The sequence below is a fragment of the Magallana gigas genome, chromosome 10 (genome assembly GCF_963853765.1).
Source record: "Magallana gigas chromosome 10, xbMagGiga1.1, whole genome shotgun sequence".
NCBI classification, from domain to species: domain Eukaryota; kingdom Metazoa; phylum Mollusca; class Bivalvia; order Ostreida; family Ostreidae; genus Magallana; species Magallana gigas.
The window spans coordinates 10,195,370-10,212,440 of NC_088862.1; the positions used below are offsets into that span (position 1 = coordinate 10,195,370).

The 17,071-nt window shown below is 33.7% G+C and overlaps 1 protein-coding gene and 1 long non-coding RNA gene across 5 annotated transcripts in view; both read left to right on the plus strand.

Moving 5' to 3' along the window:
- The window catches only part of LOC136272139 (uncharacterized), an 87,682-nt gene that overhangs the window by 30,088 nt on the left and 40,523 nt on the right, over window positions 1-17,071 (plus strand). The gene's annotated exons all lie outside the window — the stretch shown is intronic.
- LOC117690759 (uncharacterized) lies at window positions 10,809-16,591 on the plus strand. 4 transcript variants are annotated; one of them, XM_066073323.1, is made up of 10 exons: window positions 10,809-11,378; window positions 11,602-11,782; window positions 11,896-11,997; window positions 12,243-12,323; window positions 12,492-12,676; window positions 12,901-13,709; window positions 13,854-13,927; window positions 14,133-14,325; window positions 14,414-14,545; window positions 14,666-16,591. In XM_066073323.1, the coding sequence occupies exons 1-7, from the start codon at window positions 10,955-10,957 to the stop codon at window positions 13,875-13,877; spliced, it is 1,806 nt and encodes a 601-aa protein (XP_065929395.1). In that variant the 5' UTR covers window positions 10,809-10,954; the 3' UTR covers window positions 13,878-13,927; window positions 14,133-14,325; window positions 14,414-14,545; window positions 14,666-16,591. The 4 variants fall into 4 exon arrangements, with proteins under 4 accessions (XP_065929395.1, XP_065929396.1, XP_065929397.1 ...); XM_066073324.1 differs by having other exon boundaries at window positions 14,193-14,325; XM_066073325.1 differs by having other exon boundaries at window positions 13,871-13,927.

Here is a 17,071-nt window from a genome sequence, read left to right on the forward strand (position 1 = left end):
AAAACACAAATAAATTTGTGTTGAATATTTTGCAGTAAGACAAGCCTCGGGGAGGTAAACAGATATGAAAAATCTCAGGAAAACACAAGTAAATTGCGTTTATTCCAGTGCAATGTTTTGTGTAAATAGGTGATCATCTTTAAACAATCGTCGTGAATGTTATAATTTCTATGTCAATATCGGTTTTAATTCATATGAAATACATTATAGAACAATTAGATTTATGGCCGTAAAATATTCATTCGTTTGTTTATGTCAAAGGCACGTCTTGGGATATTCTACCCAATGTATATAAATATTCGTTTCCTGCGATACTCGATGTTTATTTCCCCTGTCATGGAACTGTATCGAGCAGAAAAAATAGTGCGTTAGATAGAAATATCATAATTGGGTATAATTGTATCCACCAGCGTTTTCTTCACATCGCATTTTTTGTGTGAAATACCTCGTTGCCATACAAATAAGTAAACATATTTATCACAACATATATTATTATATTATAATAAATCTAGTAAAAAAAATTTCAGGTTTCTTATGGTCATTCTAAATTATTTCATAAGGAATTATAAACAAGATGGTGGAAAAAAAAACGGGCTAGACCCAAACTCCGTAAAGCTCTTTTAGGCTCTCTAACTAAAATTGATATTTGTCCTCGAAGTTCACTTCAGTCAAGATCCCCCTCTTAGGTATCTATCAATATAATCACCACCAGCTATACATTTTATATCTTTAATAATTATATCAAATTTTCAAAACTGAAATTTGAATGAATAGCTTTTAAAGTAAACAATGTCAGTAGGGACGCAAAATCAAACATTCACTCTTCATTTTATGAGTGCATACATATGTGCTAAAGATCTAGACCGCAATGTTCTGTTATGTAATACGGCTTATATTCGATAATATTCTATCAGCTTATGACCATGTTTCTTGGAAACGTCAGCTGTTTATAACCTAGATTTACGTTACAGCTTTCTTATTATTAATGTCTTAAGATCTCATTTCTATTACAAATTTCAATATCTACCCATTTGTCAATGTTCATAACTTGAAATCCATTGAATAATTGAGTAAATATAAATGATGGCATTTGAAAAAATATATATTTTTATGAGTTTGCTTTCTGCAGCATGACAAACTTAGTTATTGATTTTGAACGTCCAAGTCTCATCTAGCTAAACGCTTGAACGCGACGGTTATAGAGTATAATTTATACAAATATTGACTGGGGCTGAGGACAACATTGTTTATTTCATTCCCCGAGGAACGAAATTTATTTAAATGTCCGGAGGGAAATATATTAATCCCAAAGGGGCTAATATAATCGATGTTTCCCGAAAACTCAGTCAACATTTTGTTTTGTAATATGAAGAAACAAACCAAAAATCAAGAAAGGATTTGAAAACAGATCGCTATAATTTCCTTGGTTCAACAAAGAATTCACAAATTCAATTTTGCGCAAAGTTCATTTCCGAAATATTGCTGGCATCAAAAAGTCACTTGTGATATTTTCCGTCCATAGGAAGAAAGCTAAAGATGTTTTACATCATTTTACTTCACAATATTTACATTACCAACTGTCTTTGTCTCTGATAACATTACGAATCAATACTAATCCTAAAACCCAATAATTTCATAAGTTATCAGTGACACAAAATGGGCGTGTCTTATAGCATAACCCAGAAACCTTATTGGCTGCGCCGCGTAGTAATACATAGCATGTGCTACATAAGAAAAAAGTTGTTTTAAAATAATATTGTTTTAAAGTGTACCAATTAAAAGAATAAAAATATAAGTAACAAGGAATCATTCTGTAAATATTATGAGGTGATATTTTCTGTCGGAGCGTGGTCAAATCTATCATAAAGCTCTTCGGGCTTTATTGGATTAGACCACGCCCGATCGAAATTTTCACATCATAATACTCAAAGAATGATTCCTTATTCCTTAAATAATTCGTAATTCCATATCCCCGTTATGATAGCGAACCGTCGGATTGCCCATTATTACGTTACCTTGTTTTAGAGTCGCGAAAATGTATTTACGTCACCGTTGTTTTTGTTTATTAAAGACACATGTATGATTCAGTTATCTGTGATTTCCTTGCCTTATGAGACCAATCAATTATATTTTTTATGTTATATTAATTCATATTTTCAGGTTTTAATTTCTATCAATGCTTCAAAACACTAAAGTTTGTGATGTTTCAGAAATCGATATTAGTTTACTTTTCAGTTTGTGTCGTTGTGTTGTTTCGTTGTTAATAAAACAAATATCATTAAATGTTTATATCATGTATATAAAAAGTTATTAAAGATTGACCGTACACCTCACTTAAAAAGCCAAACGTGACAATAACCTTTTGATTATTTAAATTTGCTTTCAAGCTTCCTTGTCATTATTTTTAAGGTCTTCCGTTTTCAACGGAAGACCTTGTACTGATTCTGTTGATAATTCTTTTTATTCTTTTTTTTCTTCTAGACGTTTTTTTAAACTCAAATATCTTGTTTGTTTGTTGTCCTATAAAGTTCAAATTTTCAGAGCTTATTGGTAGTTACTATTTCTCAATATATAAGGAAAATCGTTGAAATCGACACTTCCGGTACCGAGTTATTTCCCTTTTTCCGAAAAATATAGGCATTCTTGTGCACGCATAGGCTCTGAAACCGCTCACAGCATGTGTTACAAAGTCACAAATCTTAAAAATAGAGAGTTTGAACGTTGTCCTTCGAGTTTTGTTTTTACAATTTTCCTCCTTTAAAGTTTCAAAAAATTAATTTGAATTTGTGTTTCAAAAAATGCCGATATTTGGTTGTGTTTTTGTTATATAGCTCTTTAGTTTAAAATTTTCCCTAAACACATATAGAACAAAATATGTGCAAAATATCAAGGGCTTTTACTTGACACCATTGAAAAAGGGCTGGCCCCTTAAATTAGGGGTCTAGAGCCCTTAAAAGTTTTCGTTTTATAACTCAAAAATGGTTAATATTTCGCTATAGCTGTCGAAAGAAAAGTTGTTCATTATTGTGTTATCAATGTCGTTACAAAATTATTCTGTACCGGTAATGCGTAATATGAGTGTAAAAAGCTTGTCTTGTTAACATGTACCTGTATTCATTTGGCAAGTAAGCGAATCGTCTTTGTGCGCATAACGTACATAAATTAACAGCTGAAAGTGTACCAGCATATACGGGATGCTTTGATTCATTTGAAAAAGTGTCTAAAAAGTATACGTGTACATGTTTTTCTTACAGCCTTTTTTTGGAGTCACCTCTGTTTAGGTCCTATAGTGGACAACCGTTAAGAAAATCAAAAACGAGAAAATATAAACGTTCGTTTTCTTATCTAGTGAGATACATAAACTAGATTAAAAAAAATAATAACTTCCATGAAATAAATTTGAGTCATTTTACTGCAAGCATTTCAAATCGACCTAAATTCTTAGTTGTGTGCGTATTTACATAACCCATCTCGCCCGCGGCCGAGCAAATCGATCGCCAAGGTCGCGGCTGGACTACCTAGCGGTCAGTGGTTATCTAATACACAAGAATCGCGTGTGTCATATGTGATTTTATTTACCTGCAAACACAAGAATCGTACACAATGACATTAAAGCTTACTCTTCTTAATTTGAATTAAACGAAAGAGTGTCAATAAGAAATCGTTCTGTTTAATCATAAAAGCAATGCCATTCTCGAACTTAAGCAGTATCAGACAGTTAGATCAACTGTGGGATTAAAGGGGGAAAACTTATATTAATTAGAGTTTAGTCATCATACTGCAAACATTGTAAATCGTCCTGGGTTCTGAGCTCTCTACGTGTGTTTTAACATTACGTAAGTTATCTGATCCCTCATCCGCGGCCGAGGAAATCGGTCGCGGCTGCACTACCTAGAGGTCAGCGGTTATCTAATAACAAGATACAGAACTGTTTCAGTTAGTTTGTTCACCTTCAATTTATTTCATTAAACATTAGAATGTGAATTGAGAATCCCCTCTAAAAATTGATAAAAGCGATATTATTCCAAATCAGAAACATCATCAGACATAAATCAATAGTGAATTTGTAATTCTAAAATGTTCTAAAACTATACATGTACGAATAATGTTATAGATAAACAACGAAAAACCACAAAGATTAAACCTTAAAATGATGATCACCCCCAGAACATACATGTAGCCAAGGAGATCCCGCGCGAGTGGACAAGTGATCCGCGGTAGCTTCGTGTTCTTCTACATGTACTTTATCACACGTGCATGTTTATTGATATTTTTTACGATTCCAACTATTTGTTTTTTTGAGATTTTGACCGGTACATGTAAGATTGACGTGTTTCAATTTAAGATTTTTTTTATTTACCCACGAATATTTCCGCTAAATACTGCTGAGAAGTTTTATAGATATCGTAGAAAGTAGTTGACATCTTCATAAGGTTGCACATAAAATGAGAGAGAGAGATAGAGAGAGAGAGAGAGAGAGAGAGAACCCAAAATTGGAAGCATTATTTAGCCGAATTTAGAAAATGAAACAGTCCCGAAGCGTTCAAGGCAGGATAAAAAAAAATCAAATATCAAATTAACACATGCGGTAGAGGCAATTGCAACTTCTCTGGCCTTTCCGGCAAGTTTGGAAAAACACCTCGATGTATTAACATCACCGGATGTTAGAATTTTATACAAAATGGAGTCGCTTCCCATTAAAATAAGTATCGGTAAGAAGTCTTGTATGTCGTTTCTGTGTTATATTTTATTGTATATTGATACCTTTAATGAAGTATAGCTCACATCTCAACAGATCATAAAATGTGTTGTAATTATATCAAGTTTTATAAAAAGGGGGTTGTCATGGACGCCTAGGTAATACATTCGAAGTGTTTTTCCGAGCTTGCCGGAAAGGCCCGAGAAGTTGCGATGGGCGGTAGAGGCTGACACGATAAAAGAATTGTCCAGAATTGAGGGATTAAGTGATTATTTTTAGAATGTTCACATGAGTTTTTAAACAAGGTTTGTTTAGATTTTATTGTTTTTTTGATCACAGTGCAAGGGCTTTATTTTTTTTCCAAATGTGGCGAAGACCTATTTTTGGCGACTCCTAAACATGTGTACATTTTTCTCCTCAATGTATGTCACTTTCCCACCCGTGTGTTTATTCGGTCAGTCTATGCTAAGTCAATCCGCTCCACGTGCGACCGAAAATCTCGTGTCGCGTCAGCGCACATAGCTCAGAATATTGCCCCCGGGCTGCAGACCAGCAATTGATAAATAATTGAAGGATGCTTTCACTGCAGCGGTCAATTGTTAAACAATAAGTGTCTAAATATTCGATGTCAATCAACCTCACCTTAAAGGTGCGATATCGTAATCTGAGAATGTGGCTAAAAAATTAACCTGTTGAACACGCTAAACTTCTATAGTTATGAACAGAATAAAATATATATTATCAGAGACATAAATAACTTAATAAGTTATTTATATCTCTGGTTTTATAAGTTAACAGTTTTAAGTCAAAGATTAAATAAAATTTGTTCTCAGGATTAGAAGTAATGATATACGACTACATTAAGCAATAAAGTCGGTCGATCGTCATTAAATCATCAGAGTACTGCAAGTGTCGACAGTTTCTTATTTCTTTGAAATAATTGTAGTAGTTCAATTGACTTGCAGACTATGATATAGCTACTTTTCTGCCTTCCAAAAATGTATGCATTTAATTGCGATAGATATTTGTTCTTGGGGATTTAACTTATTGTTATATGCAAATTGATAAAAAAAAATCATTGAAGTTGTGTAGTATGAGGTTGTAATGCAGATTAAGTGACCTAAAACTCAGCTGAATATTTTATTTTTAATCTAGCTTGTCAAAATGGGAGATTGTTAACTTGTAGCTTGTTAACTCTGAAAAAGTATAGAACAGAAGAAATAAAGTCTTTATAGCTTTCTCTACATCTTCTTATTTACGTGTACGCGTACATAAAGCTATTTTAGATTTTTTTTTACTGTATAAAAAGTGTTGTTTTTCCTAACCTTAAATCTAAATCTATAGATATTCAATATCTACATGTAACATCTCAAAAGCTTTGATAGCTTACCGCTTGGAAATCATTTAGTGATGCAAATTGACAAATGCCCATGAAAAGACATTATTGGACCCCAAGGGTTTCTTATCCTTTCCGACGATGATGAGAAGAACTCAAATATGCATACAAATCATACATTTACATGTATATTTGTATGTGATATGATAGAAATAATTGAAAAATATAGGTCTTTTTTGTGCCGCACAAAACGGGCGAAAAGGATTTTTATACCCCACGAAAAAAAATTGAGGGGAGGGGGGTTAAATAAAAAACACCTTGTCCGTCCGTACGTCGTGTCCGGTCGATATCTTTCTGATGGACCATTGGAAGTGTTCTTACTTCGTACAAATATTACTCATTACCTAACGAAGCGTCATGAGCTAAACCCAAGGTCATTTGGACCAAGTAAAGGTTACTGGCAGGAAAAGTGCAAAATTTGTTTCCGGTCCACTTTGGAATTTCTTACTTCACACAAAGATTGCTTATGACCTGAGGGTGTGTAATGATTTGTCCCTAAGTCATTTAAGGAGAAACATTGGGAGTTTCTATTTCATGTAAAGATTCTTGATGACCGATGATGTGTCATGAACTTGGCCCAGGGTCAGTTGCACAAGTTCAAAGTCATATTAAACATGTGTCATATCTTGTATTAATGGAAATGAGTAAAAGCTAGAGTTTGACATAAAGAATACTTGTGACCTGTAAATATACCCTGCCTTGTCTGACTCGCTAAAAAAAAAGAACCATCCACTATTCTCTAATAGAGAAATACGTGATTAATGACTTCTTTCTTAGTGGGGATATCATTTGTGAGCTTGCTAACAGTACCTTTTAGATGGTCCAGTGGGAGCAATGCCCCCCCTTTCTCTCAACCAAAATTTCCCTTAAGTTAACGCTTAGAAAATTGATTTTTGGGTCATTTCCCCCACCGCCACATCCACACTTTTATTATAATTAAATTTATTATATACATGTACATAAAAGTTATCCTAAACTTGAAGTAAGTTAAACGAAGAACTTGCCTAGTATGAAAATAATACTTTTAAATTGAGTCTCGTTTCCGATTTCTTGAACTTACTATTATCATATTGATAATCCAGTATCATTAAAAAACCATTTCCCTTCTCCTTACACTCGCAAGGTTCTGATAGACCTGTATCAATAACAGACTATCTCCACTTGACCTCCACATTTGCATACAATCTAAATAAACACCTACTTAGCAAAGATATGCCTTTATCTGTTTAATGAGTGGTGCAATACTCAATTTAGAGGTTACATAGAAAACAGGCATGAATTTATCTTTTTTGTCTCCATTTGAAGAGTTCCAATCAATTTTCTAAAGCTCTAATTGGTAAGAAGAAATGGTCGTGTAAAGATGACCTTTTATCAATACAGGGTCTGTCAGGCTCTGACAAGTGTCAGGAGAAGGAGGTGTTTTAGTCAGACTGATGGACAATCCTTTCGCGACACGGAGTTGCGACGGAAGACCTACTCGTTGCTTTGCAACGAGCTCGGCTCTAGTTTCTAGATGTTATTGCAATTCAATTAAAATAGTTTCATAAATTTTAGAACGATGCAATGGGAATGCACGATGAATTACTGTAAATAACAGCTTTAATTACGCTGTTAGTAACAAACATGTATTTCACTACAGTTTAAAAGTATGACACATCGAACATGTTTTCCTCATAGTACATTGTGCTTAAAATAAATTAAACTTTAACGTCGAATAAGCTCTCTGCAAGGTTGTTTTTTCTCTGAATTTTGGAATTGCGTTATTAGTATGTTGTGATTCATTGGTACTTTCATTTATTGATTTTTTTTACATCATACATGTAGTAAATTGTAGTGATCTATAGATGTACGGCAATTCTCTCTATATTGCTGGTTTTTATACCCCCGCTCCGAAGAAGTAGGGGTATACTGTTTTACCCTTGTGTGTGTGTATGTGTGTGTCTCTCTGTTTGTCCGTCTTTCTGTCTGTCGTTCTGTCTGTCCGTCCGTAACAAAAATTTCTGTCACATTTTTCTAAGCAAAAATTAATCGCAGATGCTTGACATTTTAACACACCTTTTGTTCAGGCATGCTATATCATAGGATATATTTTTGTACCATTCGGACGTCAACTTCCTGATAAATGACGACTTTGCTTTTTTTGCATATTCACATCAGAGCGGGGGTATCACTAGTGAGCATTGTCTCACAGATATCTTGTTGTGAAAGAAAATTTCTTTCATTTAGCTGTGAATACATTCGACTCATTAGCAACTCATTTATATTTTTACTACTGCATTCATCTTTCATGACATCCATACAATTCCAAATGATTTTTATATTGTATACTTTGCAATGTTTTAAAAAGCCATGAATCATTCAGTTGGTGCCGTTGTGTTTGTTCAGACTATTGAATTGCTGTAAATTGAAATCCATCATCTGTTGTTCATATCCTGATAAAGAAATCGATTGTTTTTACTTTGTACAGTCACGTAGGCCCGTAAGGTTAAAAAAATTGTACGGAATCGGGCCGATAATTCCTACAAAAATGTCTATAGACCAATCCAAAAACCAAAGAAACCAATCTAAGCACACCCCTTCTTCATGGCCTCTCAAAATCTTAAATCATGGTTAACATATGGTTACAGAGGTTTTTGAGTATAAAAGTTATAAGGATCGTAATGTTGGCATGTAAATAAATGCTGATACACATTTATTGCATGAATGGTCAGGAAAACTGAAGCACTATTATTCCCCGAGAAAAACCATGTTTTCCGAGGGCATCGCACAAGACAGATATGTTTTTCGGGGAATTGGGAGTAATGAATTGTTTCTCTCTTACATTTCAGAAATAATCATTCATCATATTCATCGAACAACAATTGAATACGTCGTTTTTAAAATAAGTCGTGAAATTAAAATGTCTGTTTTTTTTATACAAAAGTATTAAAGCATCAGGGACTCGTAACATAAAGCATGCTAAAATTTTGACTTAAGTAGGGTCATAAGTGTGACTTAGGAGGAATCTTAGGACCTACAAAATTCCTGCTGAAGTATGCCTTTTACCGTAACATAAAGCAAACTTAGCAATGTCTTGGCTAAGTCATATTAATGTCAAAAAGTATAAAGTTAACGTATTTTTCATTTCTTTTGTCGAATTTGAATGTATAAGTAATAAAATCATATTTTTATAGATACACTTGCATTACATCTTTCATATTAGATAGGGGTAGGTATAAATGTACATACACACCATTCAAGGTGGCATGAGTATATATACGTTTGTACCTAAAATTTTAAACATAACTCAAAGCGATGGATCTCGAGCAATATATTCAGGTTATTGTTGTCGCTTCTGTTTTGACGAATATTCACTATTTTAGTCGTTCTCGAAGACTGCCTGTGGAGTAATATCGCGAGGCCGTAAGAACTTGATATAACTATATAGTGGATTTCTTTTTATCTTTTGTTCTACATCTTACCTCACTAATAAGGCAATTCATATATTCTGGATATAATTTCTTCAACAAGTCGATATATTGAAATGACTATTACGTGTTTACAACCTATTTATATTGATGAGTATTATCATCTGGTATTTATTCTGTGTAAATATCATAATGTGATTAATACTCTGTAATCATATGTTGAATTGAAATTATTAATAATAAGTCTTCTAAATGTGTGTAAACAATACTTACGACATACTTAAGTCACCTCTACCGGCCGCCTAAGTTTTGGGTAAATTGTCTTAGCTAAGCACTCTTCTAGTTACGGACTTAAGACTAAGAATGTATATAAGTCCTACTTCAGCACTGTCTTAGACTCAAGTACCCTTTATGTTACGAGCCCCTGGATATTTTAGAAATAAAGTAATGTATTATTTTGTTTCACTCTTATGCTCAACCGTCGTATGCTACATGTAAATGTTTTGTCTTGTCATACTTTTTTACCAGAGAGAATAAAATAAATTCGTTGCTATAACAACCTGAAAACTTATTAAGTACAGTGTACAATACTGACACTTTTTACTGACGGTACTGAAAAACTTTGAGAAGTACTGACAAGTACTGACCCCATTGTTCTTACTCTTACTGACTGAAATTTTACCTGATCTTTTTTTTTATGTCATTTTTCACCATTAGTTAATTAAGCTACCTAGGTACACTGTACAGTTTACACAGACTGATATTAATTTTGAAGTATTAACTGGGTCTGTTAAATAATATTTAATTTGTTTAATGTTCGCAAAAAAATTATGATTAGAAAAAATAGTCGTAATTTAAAAAAAAGTGTAACATGGGGCTTTATTTGTTACACATTAAATTAAGTTGTGCATATATGAAGGGGGTGGAATTGGAGTTAGTGTTTACGAATGACTGTTGATGCCTATTTTTTTAATGTTCAATTTCTAGACGTTAAACATCATTCTTAATGTTTTAATTCAATATAATTTGCCATATGCAGCGAAACACATGTAAACAAATCAATTTGATGCGGGATACAACGTAATGCTAACCGGTAGTTAGTCCTACCACGCTAAAAAAAGATCAACTATTACAAAGTGCATGGCGAAATGGTAAAGTCGTGTTAACTTTATACCAACATTGATACAGTTTGTCAGAGAGAGAGAGAGAGAGAGAGAGAGAGAGAGAGAGAGAGAGAGAGAGAGAGAGAGAGAGAGAGAGAGAGAGAGAGAAATGCATGTACTAAACTAGTAGTTCTTTTTACATATTAAGGATTTCGATCCCTAATAGCTTACTTCCTGTTAAAATCCCGAAAATTACCGATGATTGAAACATCGGTAATCTTCGGAAGATGTTAGAGTTATCGTTCTTGTTAACCGGAAGTCGTAGAGTTACTGTTCTTGATGTAAACACATGGCTGCTCCATTTGAGAAGACGAGGGATAAAAAAGGCCGGTTTGCCGCAAATAAAAAGAAAAGAGTTGTATCTGTACCACGTTATGTGAGAAATGAACATTCTTATACTTCTGCGAATATATCAAGAACGGATCAGCCGGAACATGCCGAAGGAGACGACAATTGGAAGGAAGGTAGACGAATTGTTGAGTTTGGTGTTCTACTATCAAATCTAAGACACTGTGAGGCTTGTCGCCTCGGACCGGTAGCTTTGACCTACGACAGCGTTGTAGGGGAACTCCAGAAAGGGCTTGGTGGTTATTTATACGTTAAGTGCAGCAATAATGACTGTAACCACGTCAACAGAGTACCCTACGGTAGCACCCACCGTGTTAAAAAACTAGGCATGCCCTGCTTTGCTGTCAATACGAAACTTGGAACAGGTAAATGATATTCACAAACACATACATGTACATACAAATGAATAAACATTTTTATCTTTTTTATTTTGTTCAGTATCCCATTACCATGTACATATGATGTAACTATCATCTTATAAAATACAGTACATGTATAAATCTGCTGTTAGAAGATGGGCATAATTTACTTCCTACACACAAGTTATTTCAAAACACATTGTTAAATACATTGTATGATTTTTTTCAGCTATGATTGACAGTTTAGGTGGTCCAGATAGAGTAAATAATGTTTTAGCTGCACTGAATTTGAAGCCTATTAGTCAGAAAAACTTGAAGATGATTGAGAGAAGAGCAGGGAACTTTGTTGAATCTATAGCCAAGTCATCTATGTCCAAGGCAGCAAAAGATTCTTTTGAACTTGAGATGGAGTAAGAAATATTCTTTATTTTGGAAAAATCATATGTGTGATTTGCAATGTTTTAAAAAAGTTCATAGTTGGGGTCATAATATAAACCTAATTATTTTGTACATTTTTAATTAGAGATGTGGGTAATGAGGAGTCAAAGAAAGCACAAGAAGAAATGGGAGAGGAAATAGATGGCTTAGGTGTCAGTCTTTTTCATGATGCATCTCCAAGTGTAAAGTAAGAATTTGACATTAATTTGTGACAATGTAACAAGTTTTTGTACAGTTATCGAGTTTTTGTAATTGTAATTGTTCAGGATATACCTTATATTAAAAAAAGCATGTACATGATTGTTTATAAGTCAAAAGGCGTTGTAAATTCAAGTTTGTGAAGTCTTGGAAACTGGATGAAAAAAAATATTGAAAAATTAAAACATTAGAATGAAAAAAATTATGAAAATTAAAACAATTTATTTATTTCAGAAAGCTAGTGTGTCGAGAATCTGCTGCCTTACAGTCACCTGAACTTTTAAAGGATGGAACTGATGTACCCGGTTCATCAAGGTAGAATCCCCCCCCCCCCCAAAAAAAAAAAAAAAAAAAAACAACAAAAAAACATTTAGTTTGAAACAGTATGGTCCTATAGAATTTGGTGTCATTTATTTTTCTTAAAAGCCTATTACAATAAGTACAACTAGTAATAAAACATCTGAATTACACTATATTTTTTAGGACAGTGAAGGACATATTTAAAGGTAGAGCTAAGTTGAAGAAAAGAGCTCCCTGTCAGCCTTCACAACAGCAGTCTCTGAAGTGCAAGAAAAAACTAGTATCTAAATTCCCAACCAAGACCAGATCTGGCATGTCATGTGCAGTAGATACAGCATGGCAAAAACGTGGTTTTGATAGCCTCACCTGTAAGTTTAGCATTTTTTTTTAAATGTCCTGTCATAAACAACTAAAATCTTGAAAGATAAAAAATGCTCATATCAAACCCACATATTTTCACATGAATGTTTTACAGTAACCATGAATAATCTCTATTCATAAATTTCCACATTTGTAATACATTTTTAATGGTATTTTAAAAATACATGATTTATTGATCAAGTATTATTATGATTATTTTCATTTTTTGCAGCACATACTTTTTTTATGAGTAAAGCCAAGTATGGGAAAAAAGTTGTGAAAACAGTTGTATCTCACAGAACTTGTGGCACCTGTAAGTGGTGGCAGAGAAACCGTCCAGGTCAAGAAATCAGAAAACACAGATGTGTTCACAATCACACTGGAAGTGCCCGCCTCATGGAAAGTGTAAGTGGTGTGCAGGGTATAAAAGAACTTATAGATTCGGGTACACCTGTGGACATTCTTGAAGGAGATGGAGACAATACAATGATTTCTAGAATCAAAAGTGAACTTGGAATAACTATGAAAAAACGATTGGACAAAAATCATGTGATTAAGAACATTGGAAAAAGACTCTACGCACTTCATGGAACCAAGGGTGTGAAACTAAGTAAAACAGTTATCGTGCATCTGCAGAAATGCATTAAATATGCCCTTGCAAAAAATCAAACTAAAGACGACTTGGAAGAGAATCTGAAAGCTATATTGCCTCATCAGTTTGGGGATCATTCTTGCTGCGCTGCTCGCTTTTGTGGATTTAAACGAAATCCTTCTGAAAAGTACATCCACAGAAGTCTTCCTTACAAAGCAGCTTTGAAAAACGACCAACTTCGTCAGCATCTGCAGCCCATTTTTGATCAAGTGTCAGCACGAGCAGCCCAGTATGTGGACCTTGGCTCTAGTCAGCAATGTGAACATGCGAATAAAGAAGTCACCATGAGAATACCCAAGTCTCTACACTATGGCAACTCTGATGCGCTTGACTTTAGAGTACATGCGACAGCAGCCTTCATAAATGAAGGGAGAGGGTACATTTCAAAGGTAAAATTGCATAATATTAATTTGTTTGTTTTATTGTTCAATTTTTGTTTAACTAACTTTTATTGTTTGTTTTTCTGTTGAATTTTTTACAATGTTGGTTGGTTTGAATTTATTATTTTGTTGTTATTTATTAATCTTTTTTAGCATCATGTTGGTTTCAGCATCTAGCATCAGGTTGATTTCAACAACTGTCATCTCGACCACATTCATTGTAAACTGTAAGTGTTCTAATTGTAAAATTCTAGTTCATGTATTGATAATAATTTTTTTGAGCTTGGTATTACCTGGTACTTTATTTACACTTTTCAACCTTTTAACTTTCTTAAAGATTTTGTTTTAATCTCAGCAAGGTAAAATGAATTTTATGAAACATACTGCTTAAAAAAAATAATGTTGGTAATATTGTAATTTTTTTTTGAAAAGGTAAATGAAAAAGCTGGTTTGTCACCTGGGAAGTTTACCAAGAAGTATGCAGCAAAACAGTTAAAGCATCGTCTGCAGGCAGAGGAGAGATCCAAGCTACCCTCAACAAAGAGAAGAAGAATCCAGTTGAAGCAGGAAAGAAATAATACGCAATGTGCATTTCAGGCACTCGAGGGTGACACATATCAATCAGGTATGTTTTATTTTAAATTATACATTGTTTTTATAAAACCAGAAGTTTATCAACTTCCATTCTTATCACATTAAAACATTTTTTCTAGAGATAGGATTAGAAGATGAGGTTGACATTGTACAGATACCGGATCCTGTTCCTCGTGGTGTCTTTAAACCCATCACATTATCGAGTGGATCTCCCTCCCTTGTGGTATTTGATTTAGAGACCACTGATCTGAGTAAGTTTATATAAACCAGAGGAGAATAAAAAGTTCCATATTTTAAAAAAAAATGTAGACAATAAATAAAACATAAATAAAAGTGTTTAGAACTTATGAAAATATTTTTATTCAATTCAGTTCGAGGAAGACAGATGCCACATATCACTCAACTTGCTGCAGTTGAATTGGATACGGGATCTCTGTACAACACATATATTCTTCCAAAGGTGCCCATTTCAGAGGAAGCAATGAACACGACTGGCATTGTAGTGAATTCCGACTTAGAAAAAATGACTGTCCACGGTAGGGAGGTTGATGCAGTTAACATTATATCTGGACTAACAGAGTTTGTGGAATGGATGAAGAATTTTTCAAATGTTATATTGGTAGCACATAATGGAAGGAAATTCGACTTCCCTGTACTTATGAGTACCTTACGCTGTTTAAACATGACAGACACACTGCTTCCTGTTGTTTCTGGGTTTATTGACTCCCTGAGTGTGTTCAAGAAAGCCTTTCCTGGACAGCAGAATTACAAGCAAGAGACACTAGTGAAAGCGGTACTCAACACCAGCTATGCTGCCCATGATGCTACAGAAGATGTTAAAACCTTAGGTTTGTTGATGAAGCAGACCAAGTTATTAGGTCCTGAGATCTTACAGTTTAGTTTTCCACCAATTTCTGTTCACCAAGGCCTTCTTTTTAGCAACGAGAAATCAAAAAACATAACGTCATTGCATGTTTTGATTGCTAAAGGTGTTGTGAAGCACAACACAGCAGAAAATATTGCAGGTTCAGGCTTGAACTTGTCCCACCTTCACAAGATATTTCAGAGAGATGGCGAGGATGGACTTAGAGCTACATTTGCTCAGAAAAACTCTGAAGGCCAGGCCCGGGTTTCCTCTACAAAGCGTGTTCTTGACTCTGTTATTCCAAAACTTGTGGAATATTTTGAAAAAAATGATGTAAACTGACATTATGAGAAATTGCAGATGATATTTTTGCAACTATTTTGTGAACTATATGCATTACTCAACTTGCTGCAGTTGAATTGGATACGGGATCTCTGTACAACACATATATTCTTCCAAAGGTGCCCATTTCAGAGGAAGTAATGAACACGACTGGCATTGTAGTGAATTCCGACTTAGAAAAAATGACTGTCCACGGTAGGGAGGTTGATGCAGTTAACATTATATCTGGACTAACAGAGTTTGTGGAATGGATGAAGAATTTTTCAAATGTTATATTGGTAGCACATAATGGAAGGAAATTCGACTTCCCTGTACTTATGAGTACCTTACGCTGTTTAAACATGACAGACACACTGCTTCCTGTTGTTTCTGGGTTTATTGACTCCCTGAGTGTGTTCAAGAAAGCCTTCCTGGACAGCAGAATTACAAGCAAGAGACACTAGTGAAAGCGGTACTCAACACTAGCTACGCTGCCCATGATGCTACAGAAGATGTTAAAACCTTCAGGCCAGGCCCGGGTTTTCTCTACAAAGCGTGTTCTTGACTCTGTTATTCCAAAACTTGTGGAATATTTTGCAAAAAAAATGATGTAAACTGACATTATGAGAAATTGCAGATGATATTTTTGCAACTATTTTGTGAACTATATGCATTACTCTAGTTTCGTACAGTAATTTGTAATTAATTTTTTTTTGAAGGTCAAGATTAAATTTATTTACATGAATGTCAAGGTTAAAAATAAATACCCAGTATTAGGTTTAATAGATTGAAAAAAAAGTGTAAAACTTTTTTGTAGTATGCTGTGATGATATAATTTTTGAAGGTTTTATCAGTAATAGTTTTAAGTAAAGGTCGTCAAATTTAAAGGTCAAGGTCATTGAAAAACACCTCACTCAGTTATTTATGACATTGCTTCTTCATCATAGTTGTGATTATATATTATATTTCAATTTTTATACTTTTTTACTTATTTTATGAACATAAGTGATTTTGAAAATTTTGGGGGTGGGGTTAGGAATTTGTCAATAAAAAAAGTTTTCTTTGGTAAAAGTTTTCAAAACTGCTTTTATTTTTCTTTCTATATAATGTGCCATGTATTCATTACAAAAATCTTATGTCAACTCTTTGGTTTTCCTTACAGAAATGCACATATGATCAGTTGTAATATTTCTTTTATCAAAATAATTGAAGTTAATCTGACACAATCTCAGTTTTTCAAAGTTATTGGACAGTTAATGCTTCTAAACTTTTTCTTAACTAAAAAATGCATTAAAATGTTCTATACAAATCTGTGTAAAAACTGAATTTGATATCAATTTGCTCAAAAATGTGATGTTGTATTGATGTTTACTACTACTCATTATGACATTATCATATATCAATATATTTTGGTCAGATAAAAAAAATTTTGGTAAAATTTGTTTATTTATGAAGTATGTATTGAGATATTATTGTTTTGACCCAAAAAAATCACTTTTGAAAATTTTTGTATTAAATTGTATTACGGGCTGAATACCTTAAGCAATATTAGACCTTTTTCTGGCGAGTTATTGTCTTCTGACAATATTAT